At 40.3% G+C, this 15,778-nt stretch overlaps 1 protein-coding gene across 6 annotated transcripts in view; it reads right to left on the bottom strand.

Moving 5' to 3' along the window:
- ANKHD1 (ankyrin repeat and KH domain containing 1) overlaps positions 1-15,778 on the bottom strand; it is a 105,305-nt gene that overhangs the window by 5,961 nt on the left and 83,566 nt on the right. For all 6 annotated transcript variants that reach the window (XM_066625372.1, XM_066625373.1, XM_066625375.1 and 3 more), the window contains 8 exons: positions 15,647-15,763; positions 13,761-13,935; positions 10,475-10,931; positions 8,914-9,060; positions 6,572-6,682; positions 4,464-4,613; positions 2,769-4,372; positions 126-290 (listed from right to left, as the gene is read on the bottom strand). In XM_066625372.1, the coding sequence (XP_066481469.1) occupies positions 126-290; positions 2,769-4,372; positions 4,464-4,613; positions 6,572-6,682; positions 8,914-9,060; positions 10,475-10,931; positions 13,761-13,935; positions 15,647-15,763 (2,926 nt within the window). The remainder of the gene's footprint in view (positions 1-125; positions 291-2,768; positions 4,373-4,463; positions 4,614-6,571; positions 6,683-8,913; positions 9,061-10,474; positions 10,932-13,760; positions 13,936-15,646; positions 15,764-15,778) is intronic.

Here is a 15,778-nt window from a genome sequence, read left to right as displayed (position 1 = left end):
AACTGCCTCTCAAAAAGTTTTCTTAAATGATGTTCAAAACTACTGTATTAGAATCATACAGCCAGCAAAAACAAAAAGACCACAAGACTGATGTGCTGAATTAAATAAACCCACAAAGCTCCTACATGAATTTGTAGCACTTGTCCAAGGATGTGGTGAAAAATGTTGTCTGTTAAAGCTGGGAGTTCCAACAGGTGCTGGCCCTTGAAGATAAACCCGTGCTCCTTGAATATTTGCTGAAAAACCTGTCATAGGTGCTGAAGTGGAGTTTGAGGAGCTGCTGGATGGATCTAGAGAAGTTAAGTCCACAAGTAATACAGTTATGCTTAAGAAAATAACTCCAGAGAATCAGAAAAATGCTACATATCTACAGCTACAGAAAATCTCAATTTTAATTGGAGATATTCAGGACAATATCAGAATCTGTACAATAAGCAGCATCCCTTGATCCCAGTTTTTAGCACCAACTAAGTGTGCTGGAATACATTTGAAATGTTTCTTGCAACTCTTACATAAGGATAAGGAACCATTACATTCTGTGCTTTTAAAGGTTCTTGTTTGTTTCTTAAACATAAGTGGAAGTTGTATTCAAGAATAATAATTTACAACATTTACAGATATTCTCTATACAATTGTTGAACAAATGTATAGGCCAAGATGGGGAAGTTATTAATTAACAAACTTGGCATCAAAACTGCACAGTACATTCAGCAATCAAGACAAAATGTCCTGATCTTCCTGGCTCTTTAAAATTATTTTCTTCAGGTTGAGACAGAGAAACACCAGATTGTTCCTATACTAATATTTCAATGCATGCAGTGAGAATGACAATTCAATGCTGGGAAATAAGCTATTAGAAAATTTTATAGCCAAGATGCACAGCTCACAGAGAATTGTGTTTAGAACTGTGGTTCTACATATTGTAGACAAAGGTCTTGCTCATTTGGTCATAATCCAAATGATGCCTCAAGATCATTTTATCTTGGTTGAACAAGGTATTTTGCCTTAACATTCAGGTTTGAAATCACTATAAAAGGTGAGAAAGAATTCTTATCCAGATGACTGAGTGCAAGTACTTTCAAACTTTAAAAAACTGATAAACATCTACACTCTTTTGAAACCTGCAAAAAAAAAGTTTGTCTGGCCTGTAACAGCTAAAGGTTGGTCCTCTTAATCCATGAATTTGACTATCTGTGAATTCAGAACCCGAGATGTAGAGCCAACCTGCACCCTCCAGAGGTGACCAGAGCTGTGCTCCAGTCACATTCAAAGGGTGTTCGGAGATCTTTCGGAGGCCTTAAAATGTCACTTCCAGAGGTTTTTTTGGAGGGGAGGTAACTGGAAGTGAAGTTTTTATGCCTCAGAACATCCTCCAGAAATGACCGGCTATGCGTTTCAGAGGGTCTGGGTGCCCAGACCATGGATTTCATTGTCCACAGGTCTTGGCATCTACAAGGGTTCTGGGAAAGGAATCTCCTAAGATGCTGAGACACTACTAGAATCCGAATATAGAAACAAAATTCCTTCATCAAGCAATAAAAATGGTCATTTTTGCTGCATCCATCTCATTATGCACGCTAGTTGTTTTTTTTTTTTTTACACTTTGTTACATTGAGCAGCACTCTTCTGGTTTGTCTGTACTTTACAGACCATATAGTTGACTGGTTTTCAAATTTAAACCAAAGTGCCACAATTCTCCTCTATGACCATGATTCAAAGTTTGAGGAATAACTCGCCCAGTTCATTGTCCTGGTTCACACATGTATGAAGAACTAATTTCACTGAAAAACACTTATTTAATTCAAGTGAAGCAAAATGAAACCTGTCTGTGCTGTTGCATTTGTGATGGTTTACTTACATATGCTGGTTAACAATTTGATTTGCAGTCATAACAATGGCACCTAATCCTTTAAAGTTAACACAGCAGATTCTTGCACTACTGAAAAGGGTACCTGTATTTAAAGCTTAAACTGTGAAGTTTAAATTGGATTCTCTCTTCAGTAAGTGATAAAAACTTCAAAAAAAACTTTTTGCTCTTCATCTTCCTCCATTTTCATTAAAAGTCTCTGGGATCACTTGAAAGTGAAAATGGGGCTACTGGTGCTCCCCAGACTAAATTTTAAGACTTGCTGCTACATAAGGACACCAGAGCAGTACTAAGTCCCCCCCCAACACACCTTTTTTAATGTTATAAAATAAAGCAATAATAAAAGCCCTGATTTTCAACCAACACTAGCCTCTTGCAAGAGAGGCCTTGCTGAGACAATTAGCAGGACTAAGGCTACAAATCCCACCCATGTTTGGCAACTGGTCCTGTGACAAAAAAAAAAGTATCTTCATGCAGATCAGTAAACACTCACAGGGCTGACAATGAAAAGAAATTTGAGAAGTACAAATTAAGCATCACAACACACACAATGCAAACAACTGGTGCAAATGTGGTAATCCAGGATGCAAAGATCAGGAAGAAGTTCCCTGCAACCATAAAGCGCTAAAACGGCTTATTAAAATGGTTGATTTTTCATCACTCCATGTGACATAATTGACTCAGCAGCCTATTTCCATGCTTCACAGCCATGCTTAGTCCTAGATTTATCAATTATATTGAAGACACTGTATATTGTATACTGAATGCAAAAACCCAGGCAAGGATCCCCACAATTCTCATTATCAGTTCAGAATCACAGAAGTCATTTCCTTCTGAACTATTTGAAATGCAACCAAGAGGCTAATGCCACAATCACTGCAGTAAAGCCTCAGTTACTCACCTACAGGACTAGTTGAAACTCTCTGAGAAGGAGGCCGGAATCCTGGAGCCTTGGAGTTATCAGGATGCACATTTTCCATGTGACCCAGCACAGAGCTACCCAAAAATGTAGATTGGACAGTAAAAGATTGGTCCGCTGCTGCTCGTGTGGACAGTGGACAGTCTCCCCATCCTTGGTTAGCTGGCACCTGGTTGCTATCAAAAAGACTACTAAAGTGATTGAAGAGTGTTGCTGGCCCAAAGGTAGGAGGCAAGGATTTGTTTGCAGGGTTAATATGCATCTGAGAACCGTTCATAACGTTCATGGTCGATGACAGCTGAACTGTAGGAGGTGGACCTTGAGTAGGCGTTAAAGGAACTGCATTTGCAACAAAAATAGACTGAGGTTCTTGATGTAGATTTGCATTTGGTACCATTGAATAAAATGAACCTCTAGGCTGCATTCTGTGAGAAACTCGGGGTGCTGGTACAGCTAACTGAGGTAAGCTACCGTTGTCCTGATTATCTGTAGCAACCGATCTAGGCGAAGCTAAGCTTAATGGAGTGGGTTCTGAGCTGGAAGAAAAAGGCATAGATATGGAAGGACTTAAGTCAGACATACTGGTTGGCAGTGTTTCATCTTGGACATTGGGAGGCGCAGGGCTGCTGGATGTGCATGTTTCTAGGACTCCTGGATTGCTGCTAGCAGAGATATTGCTACTACCAGCAACTGACGATGACACACATGCATTTCCGATAGATTGTTCTGGTGCTGATGCCTTCTCTTTGGGAGTAGGGACAGAAGGAACAGCGTCCGTCTTAAGTGCAGATTGCTGTGCCTGTGGAACACTAGAGGGCAAAAACGCAGAAGGAACATGCCCAGTGTTTTCAGGTGCAGGAGAAGCGGAAGGCAGTGTGCTACATGTAGTTGTCACAGTTGAGATTGCTGTTGTCATGGTACTTGTTTTAGGACAAGCAAACAACTGCTTTCTGACTGATGGAGTCCGGTTACTCACCACACAGAGGGGCTGGGAGGACGCAACTACAGAAGAGACAGTACCAGGACAGCTAGAGGCTAAACCTGTAGACTCAGGCTGCAAAATATTGCCATTCTGGTTACCAATGCGACTTGAACTGTTATGCTTTGGAGAGCAATTTGTGCTGCCTGGATTAACTGGTCTCACTGGAAATGGCCCCCAAGTGTTCGGAGAAGTTGAAAATGTTCCTCCAAACTGGGCCATAGGTAAGCGAGGGTGACGAATTTGTTGCATAGTTTGGGCAGCCAATAAGGCAAAGTGAGGATGGGAATAAGCTAAAGGAAGAGAGACTGGAAAAGAAGAGCGCACGTTTGCTGGGACATTCTTGCTTAATTTGTTAGCAGACTGGAAAGTAGACAACGTCGATGACTGAGAATTGACAAGAGACGGAGCTCCAAGGGGAAACGAGTTTTTGTTTGAAGCTGAAGCAGCACTGACACCAGATGAAAAATTTGAATGGATTGATTTGGAGCTGGAAGCAGGTGTTCTTATATGAGTTTTAGGGATTAAATCTTCCAGTTCCTTGGCAGGATCTTGAATAAGGGCATTAATAAGTTGCACTGCGTATCTTGTTGATTCTGTTCCACCCCTGTAACAGAACAGGTGGTGTCATCTCTGGAATTTATGTTTCAGTATAACTAAAATACATTAGAAAAACATGAGATTTTTATACACGTTACCTTATAGTGATCATTCTCTCTCCATTTTTATCTTTTTGTTTGTCCACATCAATATGAGCACCAGTGACATCCTGGATTGCTGTGATATTACATCCACCTCTCCCCATTATTCTAGACACGACTGATGCTGGAACAGAGAGCTTTTTTGACCTAAACAACAAAGATTGCAAATGTTTGAGGATTCCTCTCTTTATATGTGTTAAGACAGTTATAGAGTATAGTATGTAGTTCTGATAATTGAAGGACATCTCAGGGCAATGATGTTTTGCAGATTTTTTTTTTGAATATTTGGAATCCTAATCTTGTATAATACACTGATGAATGTTTGCGAACAGCTACTATTCAAAAACTTGATTTTTTAAAAGATTTGTTTTGTTTATTTGTAGCACATGAGAGTCCTGCTTGCAGTACATGTGAGTTTTCAATTAACTCAGGGTAATTGCTCCAAAGTTAATACTTTAATTGGGAAATTCTAGTAAAGTAGGAGGCCCCATAATCAACTATTGACGATAATCTGTAAAAACAGCAAACAGAATTTTCATTCCAGATTGAAACTAACCCTATACTTGTTAATCTCTGCAGTTCAATAGGCTACTGAGAAAGTTACACATGTGAAATTTTTAGTATCTCAACACTCAGGCATTTAGAGGCTGCAATACTTGAAAGGACAGGTGCAATCTCAGTATCTGTGGATTTAACTCACAGCAGATACTGGGGTCACTATTTAAATGCTTTTGAAAGAAAGGTGCTAAAAAAAAAATCACATTTCTTACCTTTGCACAGTGAAACCGTGCTGTTTCCTAGAGTCTTGACACTAAAAATAGCTCAAAGACACATCAAATATATTGCATTTAGCCACTAGAGGTGCTGAAAGTTATGCAATGGAATAGAATGAAACTCCATTACATTCAGCTCTTACATACATAAACTCTAGTGGCTGAATGCAGCATCTACCTATACTGGGAGACCCAGAAGTGCATCTTGAGTCATTTTTAGCCCTGAGACACTAGCAAACCGTGCTGTTTCACCATGTGAAAGGTAAGAAATGCAATTTCGGTGTTTTGTTTTGTTTTGTTTTAATTTTAGAAGCATTTAATTGGTAATCCCAGTATCTGTGGATTTTTGTATCCATGGGGGGTTCTGGAACACCGAGGTTGAACCTGTATATTATATACCACTTTTCAACAAAAATTCACAAAGCGGTTTACAGAGAAAAATAGATAACACGCTATATTCTGCATTAAGGGGTTCATACAGGTGCAAAGATCCCTTCATTTCCTGTGCAGTATCACGACTCTGTTGCAAAACTGTCTCCAGATGCTTGGTGATGGCATGTGTCATTGCTGAACTTCCGCATTGCTGAGCTTTTGAACTCAGCTTTGAGCTGCCTGGCTGTGCAGCTTAGGGGAAACACTGAATGCAAGGAAACAAATTTCTCCACAAGCCTGCTATTTTAAACCATACCAAGAGGCAAGATTTTCAAAAACACATGCCCCAAGGTGGTCAGCATAGCACTCCAGGAAACTCTGAACATCAGCTATGCTTTTGCTTTCCAGACCAAGGTCTTTAGTTCCCCAAGGCCCTTGGGTTACTCATTATGAAGAACAAATTGTGAAAGGCAATTGCTGTAGATTCAGAGAAGTTTCAAAACATAGTGCAAGCAGAGCACAGACTGTTCATTCAGCCCCTACAAAAAGCTGACAGATTCAGTTCAATTAATCCTATTTTTCTGTATCCTAGCCATAAGGACTTAGAAAATATTCCTGCATATCTGCTAGTCCTTCACTGGTCCTAGCATTGTAAGGCATGCCCTCATTTTATTCCTTGATTATGACATCTCACACCCTTCTTAAATAGCTGCCAACAGCCTTGAAAATTCTAAAAGCCTTTGCCTACCTCCTCTCTATTCATGGATCCTAGTGTTTTCCTCTCTTTTGTTTCTACATAGTGAAACACTCTCAATCTGAACATCCTGCTCCATTGGTCAGTAAGTTTTACTGTACCTAAAGTTATAAAAAGCACACTGATCCTAATTCTAACACATCTATGGACAATTAATTCCTCTTTCTCTACCCCAATATGGAAGAAAAAATGCCTCTATGAAGTACCTTTTTGCTCCTGAACAGCAGCGTCCTCCTCTCTGCAGCTGAAACTGTTCAATTGGCGTTGACTGAAGAGTGTTGCTAGGGGAAGGGTCTTTTAAAACTCTACCTACTTGCCTGTAAGAGAGTAGAAAACATTTTTGGAGGGAGAAAAAGTACTGTACAATCTTTCATGACTCTTTGCCTTATGGCAAGAACTGCCAACCATTTATTTCATCTCACACAAGCAAACACTCTCACTTTATTGGTTACATTTATAAAAACGTCCTTAATGGATCAGGCCAAGAAACCATCTAGTTCAGTTTCCTGTATCTCAGTGGTCCACCAGATGTCTCTGGGATCATTCAAGACAACAAGATATCTACATCCTGTTGCCACACCCTTGCATCTGGCATCTAGAGATAAGCTACCTCTAAAACCCAGAGGTGGCACACAATTATCATGTTAACCATGATGAATTTTTCCTCAATAAATCTATCCTATCCCCTTTTAAAAGCATCTAGACATTTTAAAATTTTATCTTTCTTCTTTGAGCAAAGAGATCTGTTCATGGGCTCCCTCAGACACTCTCTCAATAGGTACCTTCTGGTCCCAGATTTCCTAACCATCACAGTCTGAACAGCAGGCACTTCCACAGCATTCTCTAAGCATCCCCTAAATCAAGATAAGCCTACATAATTTTTACGAGAATAGTGTAAACTCTAGGAAGTCTGACTTTACTAGTGTGTTAAATATAAGGAAAACAATTCAGATTAATAACACTAATGAAACCATGAAAAAGTTAGGAAATTATGTCCAATCTATTTCGAAAGGACTGCAGTGCACCCTTTAATTGGAAGAGTGACCTCAGAGAGGTCAGTACCATAATCTACAGTAGGGTCTAGTATGACAGCAAAGTTTTATTTTTTAATAGCTTCAGGGGAACGCTGGAAATAAAATTCCATCACAGAAAACATTGTTGTTGGCAACCTTCAGTCTCGAGAGACTATGGTATCCAATCCATTAAGCTGGTAAGAAAAACATCTTATTTGCACTAACTGGAAGAATAATTTGATGATTTCAAGCACTATGTCAGGTAGTTAATCTCCTGTACAGTGTAAAAAACTTGCACGGCTTCTGCAAATTGACATACTGCGAACAGGCAAACCCGGTATTCACGTATTCAGTATCCATAGTTTCAGTTATCCATTGATAGCATGGACACATCTTAAAAAGATTGGGGAACATTTTAAAAAATCTTGTTTTTGCCAAGATTTTCAAAGCTTTCCCCAATCTTTTTAAAGGCATGCCCAGTATCCACAGTTTTAGGTATTCATGGGGAGTTCAGAATGGAACCCCAGAAGAGACTGGGACACACCTGTATATGTTATCGATGTTGTGTGAAACTAGGGTATTGAATGCCTAGGTACTGGATACAACGCCTACTGTGTTGTGGCAAAATATGAAATAAACTTATTTCATCCCAACTTCATATATTTTACCTAAAATTTTAATAGTATGCCTCGGTATTCTATAGAATATGCAGCATTTTCAGGCATGGTGAGAAATAAGCATCTTGCCCTTACCTCGTATACTTTGCCTAGAGATTTTAATTCAATGCCTAGGTATTCAATAGAATGTCTACCATGTTTTCAGCAAGTGTTCCACACAATGCTGGTTAACAAACTCTGTAACCTACAGAATACTGAGGAAATGTGCACAGATGATTTTATTTTATATATTGTCTTAAAAGTTTTTGGCATGCTATAGAATACCTCGGCATTCTAAACAATACCTTAGTATCACACAATGAAATATAATGAAGTTTCACACAAATATCACATATTCTAAACTAAAGAAGTGCTTACAAACAGAATTACAAACAGAATCTATGGCCTGATTCAAACAGTCTCAGCATGCTAGTTCTAACACTTTATGACACACAGGGACAAGCTGCAAGGTCACACACCCTCCCCCCCACCACATGTAGACAAGTGCCTTCAGCAAGTAAGCCCTGCTTCTATGATCCACCTGCTATGAAGAAAAAGTTAAGATTGATCATACACAGATCCCAACTTTTTAACTCACGTTTGCACATGTGGAGCACAACCTTGATATACGCTCAAACTCCACCATAAGTGAAACCTATACACACAGACTTTCTCCAAAGTTATCAAGTGCTTAAAAGTTTATTAAGTAGTATGAGAGCTAGCTGTTGCTACACTGGTCCACAAACACTCCCACTCTACCCATTTCCAGTATTCATCCATCTTGCTTATTACATGTCCATACCCACATTCTCTGACTGGTAAGATCATATTCATAAAAGGTTAAACTGTATTTCACAAAACTGATGTGAAGAAATTTACCTTCTCACTACTTCTTTCCAGCCTTCTTCCCTCTTTTGGCCTCTTTTTGGACTAGTTAAATTCAGTTTTATGTTTGGAGATGTCAGAGGCAGGGACACAGATTTATAACTTGTTGATAATGAGTTTGGATTAGCTTCACCTTCAAGTCTGGGAACGAAGATTGTTTCAATATTAATTTCTTGTTATCAAGCTACCAAAAGCTACAATTCCAGCAACTGAATTTCATATAATCCAAAAATATTAACAAATCAATACTGAGGAGTAATTAAAACTTTCAAAAAGATCAAATTATGCATCAAGTATAAACCAAATTCTCAGAGAAAATTAGGTCAGCATAGTACCTTGTTCACTTTACAGAAAACTCTGCCTTTAGACAAACGGGCCATTTATAGAACTAGCAGTATCAGCAGCCAAAACATCTGGCTGGAGTAAAAACTGTTACTATCATGTCACTTAAGCCGATTCTGTTGCTTAGAGTTGCTGCAAAGAGACAGCAGCTAGGAGTTGCTCTTACACCTACAGCTCAATGGAGAAATTATGCCACTAGTAATGGGTCTTTTGCTCATTAGTGCCTTCCATCTTAGCTATTAACCCCATACTTCATGATGCATCAACCTATGTAAATTAATATGACCATAGTAAGGATTTTCATAATTCCATTTGTAAGTTTATAGTGAAATCTAAAGTCTATATCAATGTGATATAAAACTCTTGGTTCAGACAACTTCAAAGATGCACAAAAGCATAGGTGGTTAATTCTATACCAAAAAACAACCAATTTTTTGTACTAAGATTAAATAATTAACAGTTACTGGGTCAAATCCCTGAAGGGCACTACTGTCATGGTCAATTGCTCCTCCCTTTCCCAATCTGTTGCCAAGACATGATGGAGATGGATGGGATGGAAAAGATAAACATGCAAGGAGCAGAGACAGGAAAGAAAAAGAAGTAGGCGGTTACAGTTTGCCTCCCTCCTCATCTTCAGTTGTGCAAAGAATGAAGAATAAAAGGTTGGATGCAATGAGAGTGGTTATCTTGCTTCCTCAGTGCTCCCCCCTTCTCTTCCCCATGGTTGTAGATAGAGACACTGTTAACATATTAGACATTTGCTAGGCAACACACTTGCATGCCAATAGCTTCTCTTCATCCATGCAGAAGGAGAAATGACAGAGATGCGAGATATACATGCATGCAGAGTAAACAGGTACTGGAATTTGGCACTGAAATTGGTTCTTGACCCACCACTGCCTAACCTTTCCTTCAAAGTGACGTTATAGCTAAATAGATAATGCTGATGGATGTCATTGGCTGCTGTTGCCCCTTAGACTTTTATGCACTGAAAAAAGTTATTTGCTTTCTTTTTGATCAGAATAAGAAATGGACAGAACAAAGCACTTTCATCAATTTTAAGTTTGGTGATTATAAGCTACTTTCAGTTTCATTGCCTAGGCATTCAATTATTCAGATTGCAAGCCCTCTTTGGGGACCAAAATATGCACATCTAGAAAATTTCTCTATCAAGCTAGTATATTAGTGTTTCATACAGGAGATAAAAACTTACCTTGTTTGCACTTTGGAAGCTGAGGTGTTAGTCTTGTCTTCCTGAGAAGGGAGCAGTACTGAGGCATATCGCCTATCGCTTGAAGAGTTTGTGTCCATAGTGAAGTTCAGTTCTTGGCTTTTACCTCCACTGCTGCTCTCACTATTGCAATCTGTGCTGTCCAAGTTGTCAGAATCACTATTCCCACCAGCACTGCCACCTCTTGGTTCACCATTGATTTTATTTTTATCTGCTTTTTGCTGTGCTAGAGTTATATGCTGGTCTGGCAAAATTATCTGCACATTTTGAGGAGTGTCTTTTGTTTTGTTCTTCTTATTTTTCCTATTTGTACTGGGAGTTGTTACTACATTGGCCCTCTTCTTCCCAAATGCATTTGTGAAAGTAGCTGATGTTGCAGATATTCCAATAGTAGTTGTGGTGGTTGCACTAGGAGGCTCTAAAGGAACTTCTTGGTCAACTGAAACAAAAAGTGAATAAAAAACAACTGTGAGCCAGAGCAGTACATTTTCTGAAGAGTGTTTCAGAACTGCAGTGCCTTGAACCATGTTGTCCACTGTTTTCTTTAATAGTCTGATCTTATTTTATTAACTGTTACAGGTGAAAAGATGAAACAAAAACAACATTTGAAACCTGTCATTTTAGGAAATGCTTATCCTTTTATGATTCACCTATGTTGCTTAATTAGTGTATATGACATTTTACAGAGTAACAAGTCTAGTCAAAGGAAATGACAAACTAAAATTGACAATCAGACAAGGCTGAAAAGGCTGTGTTCCAGCTGGGGTTGAGGACTAAAGGTTAAGCTAAAAGCTTCAGGGAAGGGACTTATTCTTTCCCAAGACCACGGAGAAGGAGAGAGAGGGGTACCACCTAGGTCTGAGGTATTCAATCTGTGCATCAGGGCTCCCTAGGCTAGCCCCCAGGAGCATTGAGGCTTCTTGGGGAGAGAGGTGGCCATAGCTGCTCAGCTGCACATGCTGCCTCCCTACTTGCTGCTTTTCTAGTGGGTGGGTGGGGCAGTATGAGGTAGGGGAGGGCATGTGAAACATGGTGGGGGGAGGTGGGGGAGCCTCCCCAAAAAACCGAGAGAAGGCTAGCTGAGCAGCAGCAGCGGAGGTGCTGCATCTCATCAGCACAGGACACGCTCCTTTCAGGCTTCAAACTGGGAGGGAAGCCTGGCCTTGAGAGAGCTCCACCAGTAAGTACAGGCAGTGCAGCGCTTTCCTCCAGTTGGGAAGGAAGGAGCTTAGCCTGCTCTTAGTGGCGGGGCGGGGGGGGGGGTGTCCAAATGCCACAGCCTACATTCCTCTGTCTTGCCTGGGGGAAACAGGGGTAGCATCTGCATGCTGGGGTGTACATGTGTGAGCAAGCCCCCATCTACTTTGGGGGTGAGTTGTAATCTTGCTCTGTGTGGCTCCAATCCTATCCACACTTTCCTAGGAGTAGGCCCCAGTTACTCAAACGGGACTTACTTCTAAGTAGACCTACATAGGCTGGGGTCTGTGTCGGCTTAACCAAGGATCTTCACCTTTCTCTTTTTCCTCCCCCTTCAAACAAGAAAAAAGTCGCTCTTGATCAGCCAAGCTTTGTCTCCAAAAATTGATTAAAAAATAAAAATACCCATTCCTTTTCAGCCATCCCCTTTTTCCTTCTGCCTCCTTTTAGGGGGTGGGGGGTACTTCTCATGTTGGCTGCTATTATAAGACAAAAGGCACAATCCTAGTTAGGTCTACTCAGAAGTAAGTCCTATTGTGTTCAATGGGACTTACTCCCAGGAAAGTGAGGTTAGGATTGCAGCCAAATAGTCTCTGGGTTTTGGTTTCACATCAGTTTGCAGTTAGCAGATATACAACAAACAAAGTCTTCCTCTCCCCCAACAAATTTCATCACTTCTTGCTCCCTTACAAGAAAGAAAAAGTCCCTTTCCAAAACTCTCCAGGTGTGCTGCTAACAAACTCAGGGCACAATCCTAACCAGGTCTACTCAGAAGTAAGTCCTATTTTGTTCAATGGGGCTTACTCTCAGGTAAGTGTGGTTAGGATTGCAGCCTCAGAGTGCTGGCAGCTGTTTTTTTGTTTCTAGTGTATAATTATAACACCTTCATCCCCATTTTGGCGGTAACTGAGGTGAGGTGATGTAATGGGGAGCTGTGGCCAATGGCCACAAGGATCAGGGGAACCACGAGTCGGAAAAGTTTGAGAACCACTGACCTAGGTGGTTCTCTTCCTGCATGGAAAGGTAACACAAAATGAATTAGGCCATTTAGGAAGAGTATGAGCATGGGCTCATGTTATCCAGTGGGAAAGAAAGAAATGATGCTATTAGTAGGGTTAGGTAAAAACTAGATCACGCATCTTTTGGGAAGCCAGTACCAGGCATAAAGAGAAACAAATAGGATTGTCTGAGACAACAGGAGACTTCAGGCTGAATATATTAGGCTTGAATATGTGGCCACAGGCTAAAATAATTAGAAATATACAGCCATGCCAATATACATGGTATTTACAGTTACATAAAAAAATACAGATCACTACTTCAAGGAGCTTACAATTTAGATGTTGATTGCTAGGAGGAAAGAAAGAGCTAACAAGGAATCAATGTAAACATGATAAACTGCAACAATCTTTCCTATCAGACTTCTTTTGCTACATATCATAACATTGCCATCATTAGCAGAAAAGGGGCAAAATTTCCTTTTCACTTTAAACCAACAGTAAACCCTGAAATACAAGACTACAGGATAAGACTAATTATTCACTTGGGTTCCATTCCAAGCACTCCGTGGATGGCAAAAAACAGCACTATAGCAAATCAATTTAAAAAACAAAATTTCTTTGCTCCAGTAATTTAAAAACAGTCTTGCTGAACTTTTGACTCTAAGACAAGAGTCATTAAGAAGACAATCTATCAATCAGTTGTCCTCCAAGTGCTTCACTCAACCCCTCCCTTCCCCAATGCAAAGGGATCACCTTTCTTTCACATGCTCAGGGGGAAGGGAGGGGTCCGCTGGGGAGAGAAGGATTGATGGATTGTCAGCCAGCTGCCCCCCCCATTAATAGGCTATTGTTAAAGGACTGTTCAGTTTTTTTTAACTGATTTTAAAGGGGTGCATTTTTCCCCTTCTCCAGGGATCAGCACATTCCTTCTCATTTGCAGGGGCCATTCATGTTGAGTCAAATCTGTGTATAAAAAAATCTGTGTATAAATAGGCTTGAACCTGTTTAGAAAACTCAAATATCTAAAGCAGCACACTTCTGTTAGGGAAGAAGACAGCTGAATTTCTCACCATCATCATCATTCTCCTCTTCATCTTCATCTTCTTGCAGCTCTAGTGTTTCCTTAGGTTTGTTTTCTTCATCCTCCTCCTGCTTTCGTTTTTGCTCCTCTTTCTTCTTCTTTCTCTTCTCCTTTCTCTTTTCTCTCTTTGCTGCCAGAGCCTGCTTTCTACTTTCTTCCCTAGACTGTGGAAAATTCATCCACAAGTTGAAATGAAATTCCATTCATGTTTTACTTCAACATTTACACCTGTAGTAGTGTGGCAATAAGATAGCTATAGAGTTATGTTAAAGAGTATCCTATACTTTACTGCTGTTGTCCTTTTGGATCAACCTCCATAGTGAAGGAACTCTCAACCTGTAAGTTAATCATGCAAGTATTTATTTTGACTTGCTTGCACATGCTACATCCTGTAACAGTGCAAAACTAATCTAGGTATTTCATATTGGCTATGACAGGGGTGCTCACACTTTTTTGGCTCGAGAGCTACTTTGAAACCCAGCAAGGCCCGGAGATCTACCAGAGATTTTTTTACAATGTTCGCGCCATCATAACATATAACATTTATGTGTACAATGTATGTTGGTTTACCTTGAGCCCCACTGAGTATAACAGGACTTACTCCTGAGTAGACATGCCTAGGATTAGGCTGTGAGGCTGCAATCCTAGCCACACTTACCTGGGAGTAAGCCCCATTGAGTACAGTGGGCCTTACTCCTGGCGTTTCCTCCCAGAGGCACCTGAAGGGGGGGGTCGGCACTCCGCGATCTACTCATTTTGCCTCCTGATCTACCGGTAGATCACGATCTACCTATTGAGCACCCCTGGGCTATGAGAAAACATTGACTGCCTAATGAAGCTATATTTTCCCATTAAAAAGTTCAAATTTCCCTCAATCTGAAGCCGTGGGCAGACAGACCATGTTGAAAGCATCATTCATTAAAATGCCTTAGTCTAGTGATGGCTAACTTCTGAAAGGGGAGGCACACATCTGACAGATGAGATGCAGTCCTCCATCACTATCTTAGTTCATTCCACTATTACTGACTTGCCCAGAAGAATAAGTTTCAGTGCCTCCAATGCCTCTTACATTGCATATTCCAGTGCTGCTGTTATAATGTAACTGAGGATCAATATCTTATCAGCTACCACTATGGAGCTTAGTTTACATTTTAGTAAACACATAGTATATTCTCATATAACTACAGAATTGTGCAAAATAAACCATTTTCTAACTACCATCTGTGTTACTTTGGGAACTCAATCCCATTCTTCAAGGTCTTGCCTGACTCAATATGACATGATGACAAGTACACAGAGGGAGAATGTTAAGAACCAATGTAGCTCAGAGAGTGGGGATGACAGAGATATTAAACTCCTAGATTTATAGTCATTTGGTTCAGTCTCTTGATAGCTTTCATACTGATAAAGGTTTGTAATTTATCTAGAAAATTATTATTGTTCAGATTCCTTATTCCTCTTTGTAACATGTACCCCACCATGTACAGGGTTCAGTCTGAATGAGAGGGACATGGCACTTTACTGGTTTCATTTAACAATATAGTGGGCCTTCTTTATCCATATGCTTGGTTTCTATGGATTTAAATATCTACAAACACTGAGGCCAAGGCTTAGGGGCCTCACAATACCTCCTAGATGCAACCTCAAGTGTCTTCTGGTCACATCCAGGAGGTCTTCCAAGGTGCAGGGAGGTTGTGCGTGGCCTTGCTGCGCCTCAGATTTCATACAATTCTAAGAAACTTCTGGTTGGCCAGTGTAAGCCCTCTGCAAATATCATTATCTGCTGAAATCTATATCTTTGGGGGGGATCCTCAAACGGATTGCCCGCAGATATCGAGGGCCCAAAGTACTTGGGGAAGATGACTATCATCTTACCTTTTCCAAATCTAGCTCTTTCAGCAGGATGCTTGCATTCTTGTTTGCTTCAGCAGCTTGCTGGTCCTTCGCCTTAACAATTGTTTCAACACACTGGTGACATTTTTTCAATAGATCCTGCACAACAGAGAG

Source organism: Tiliqua scincoides, chromosome 4 (genome assembly GCF_035046505.1).
Source record: "Tiliqua scincoides isolate rTilSci1 chromosome 4, rTilSci1.hap2, whole genome shotgun sequence".
Classification (NCBI taxonomy): domain Eukaryota; kingdom Metazoa; phylum Chordata; class Lepidosauria; order Squamata; family Scincidae; genus Tiliqua; species Tiliqua scincoides.
The sequence above is the reverse complement of the archived record's forward strand: the minus strand, read 5'-3'. Positions and strand labels throughout refer to the sequence as shown.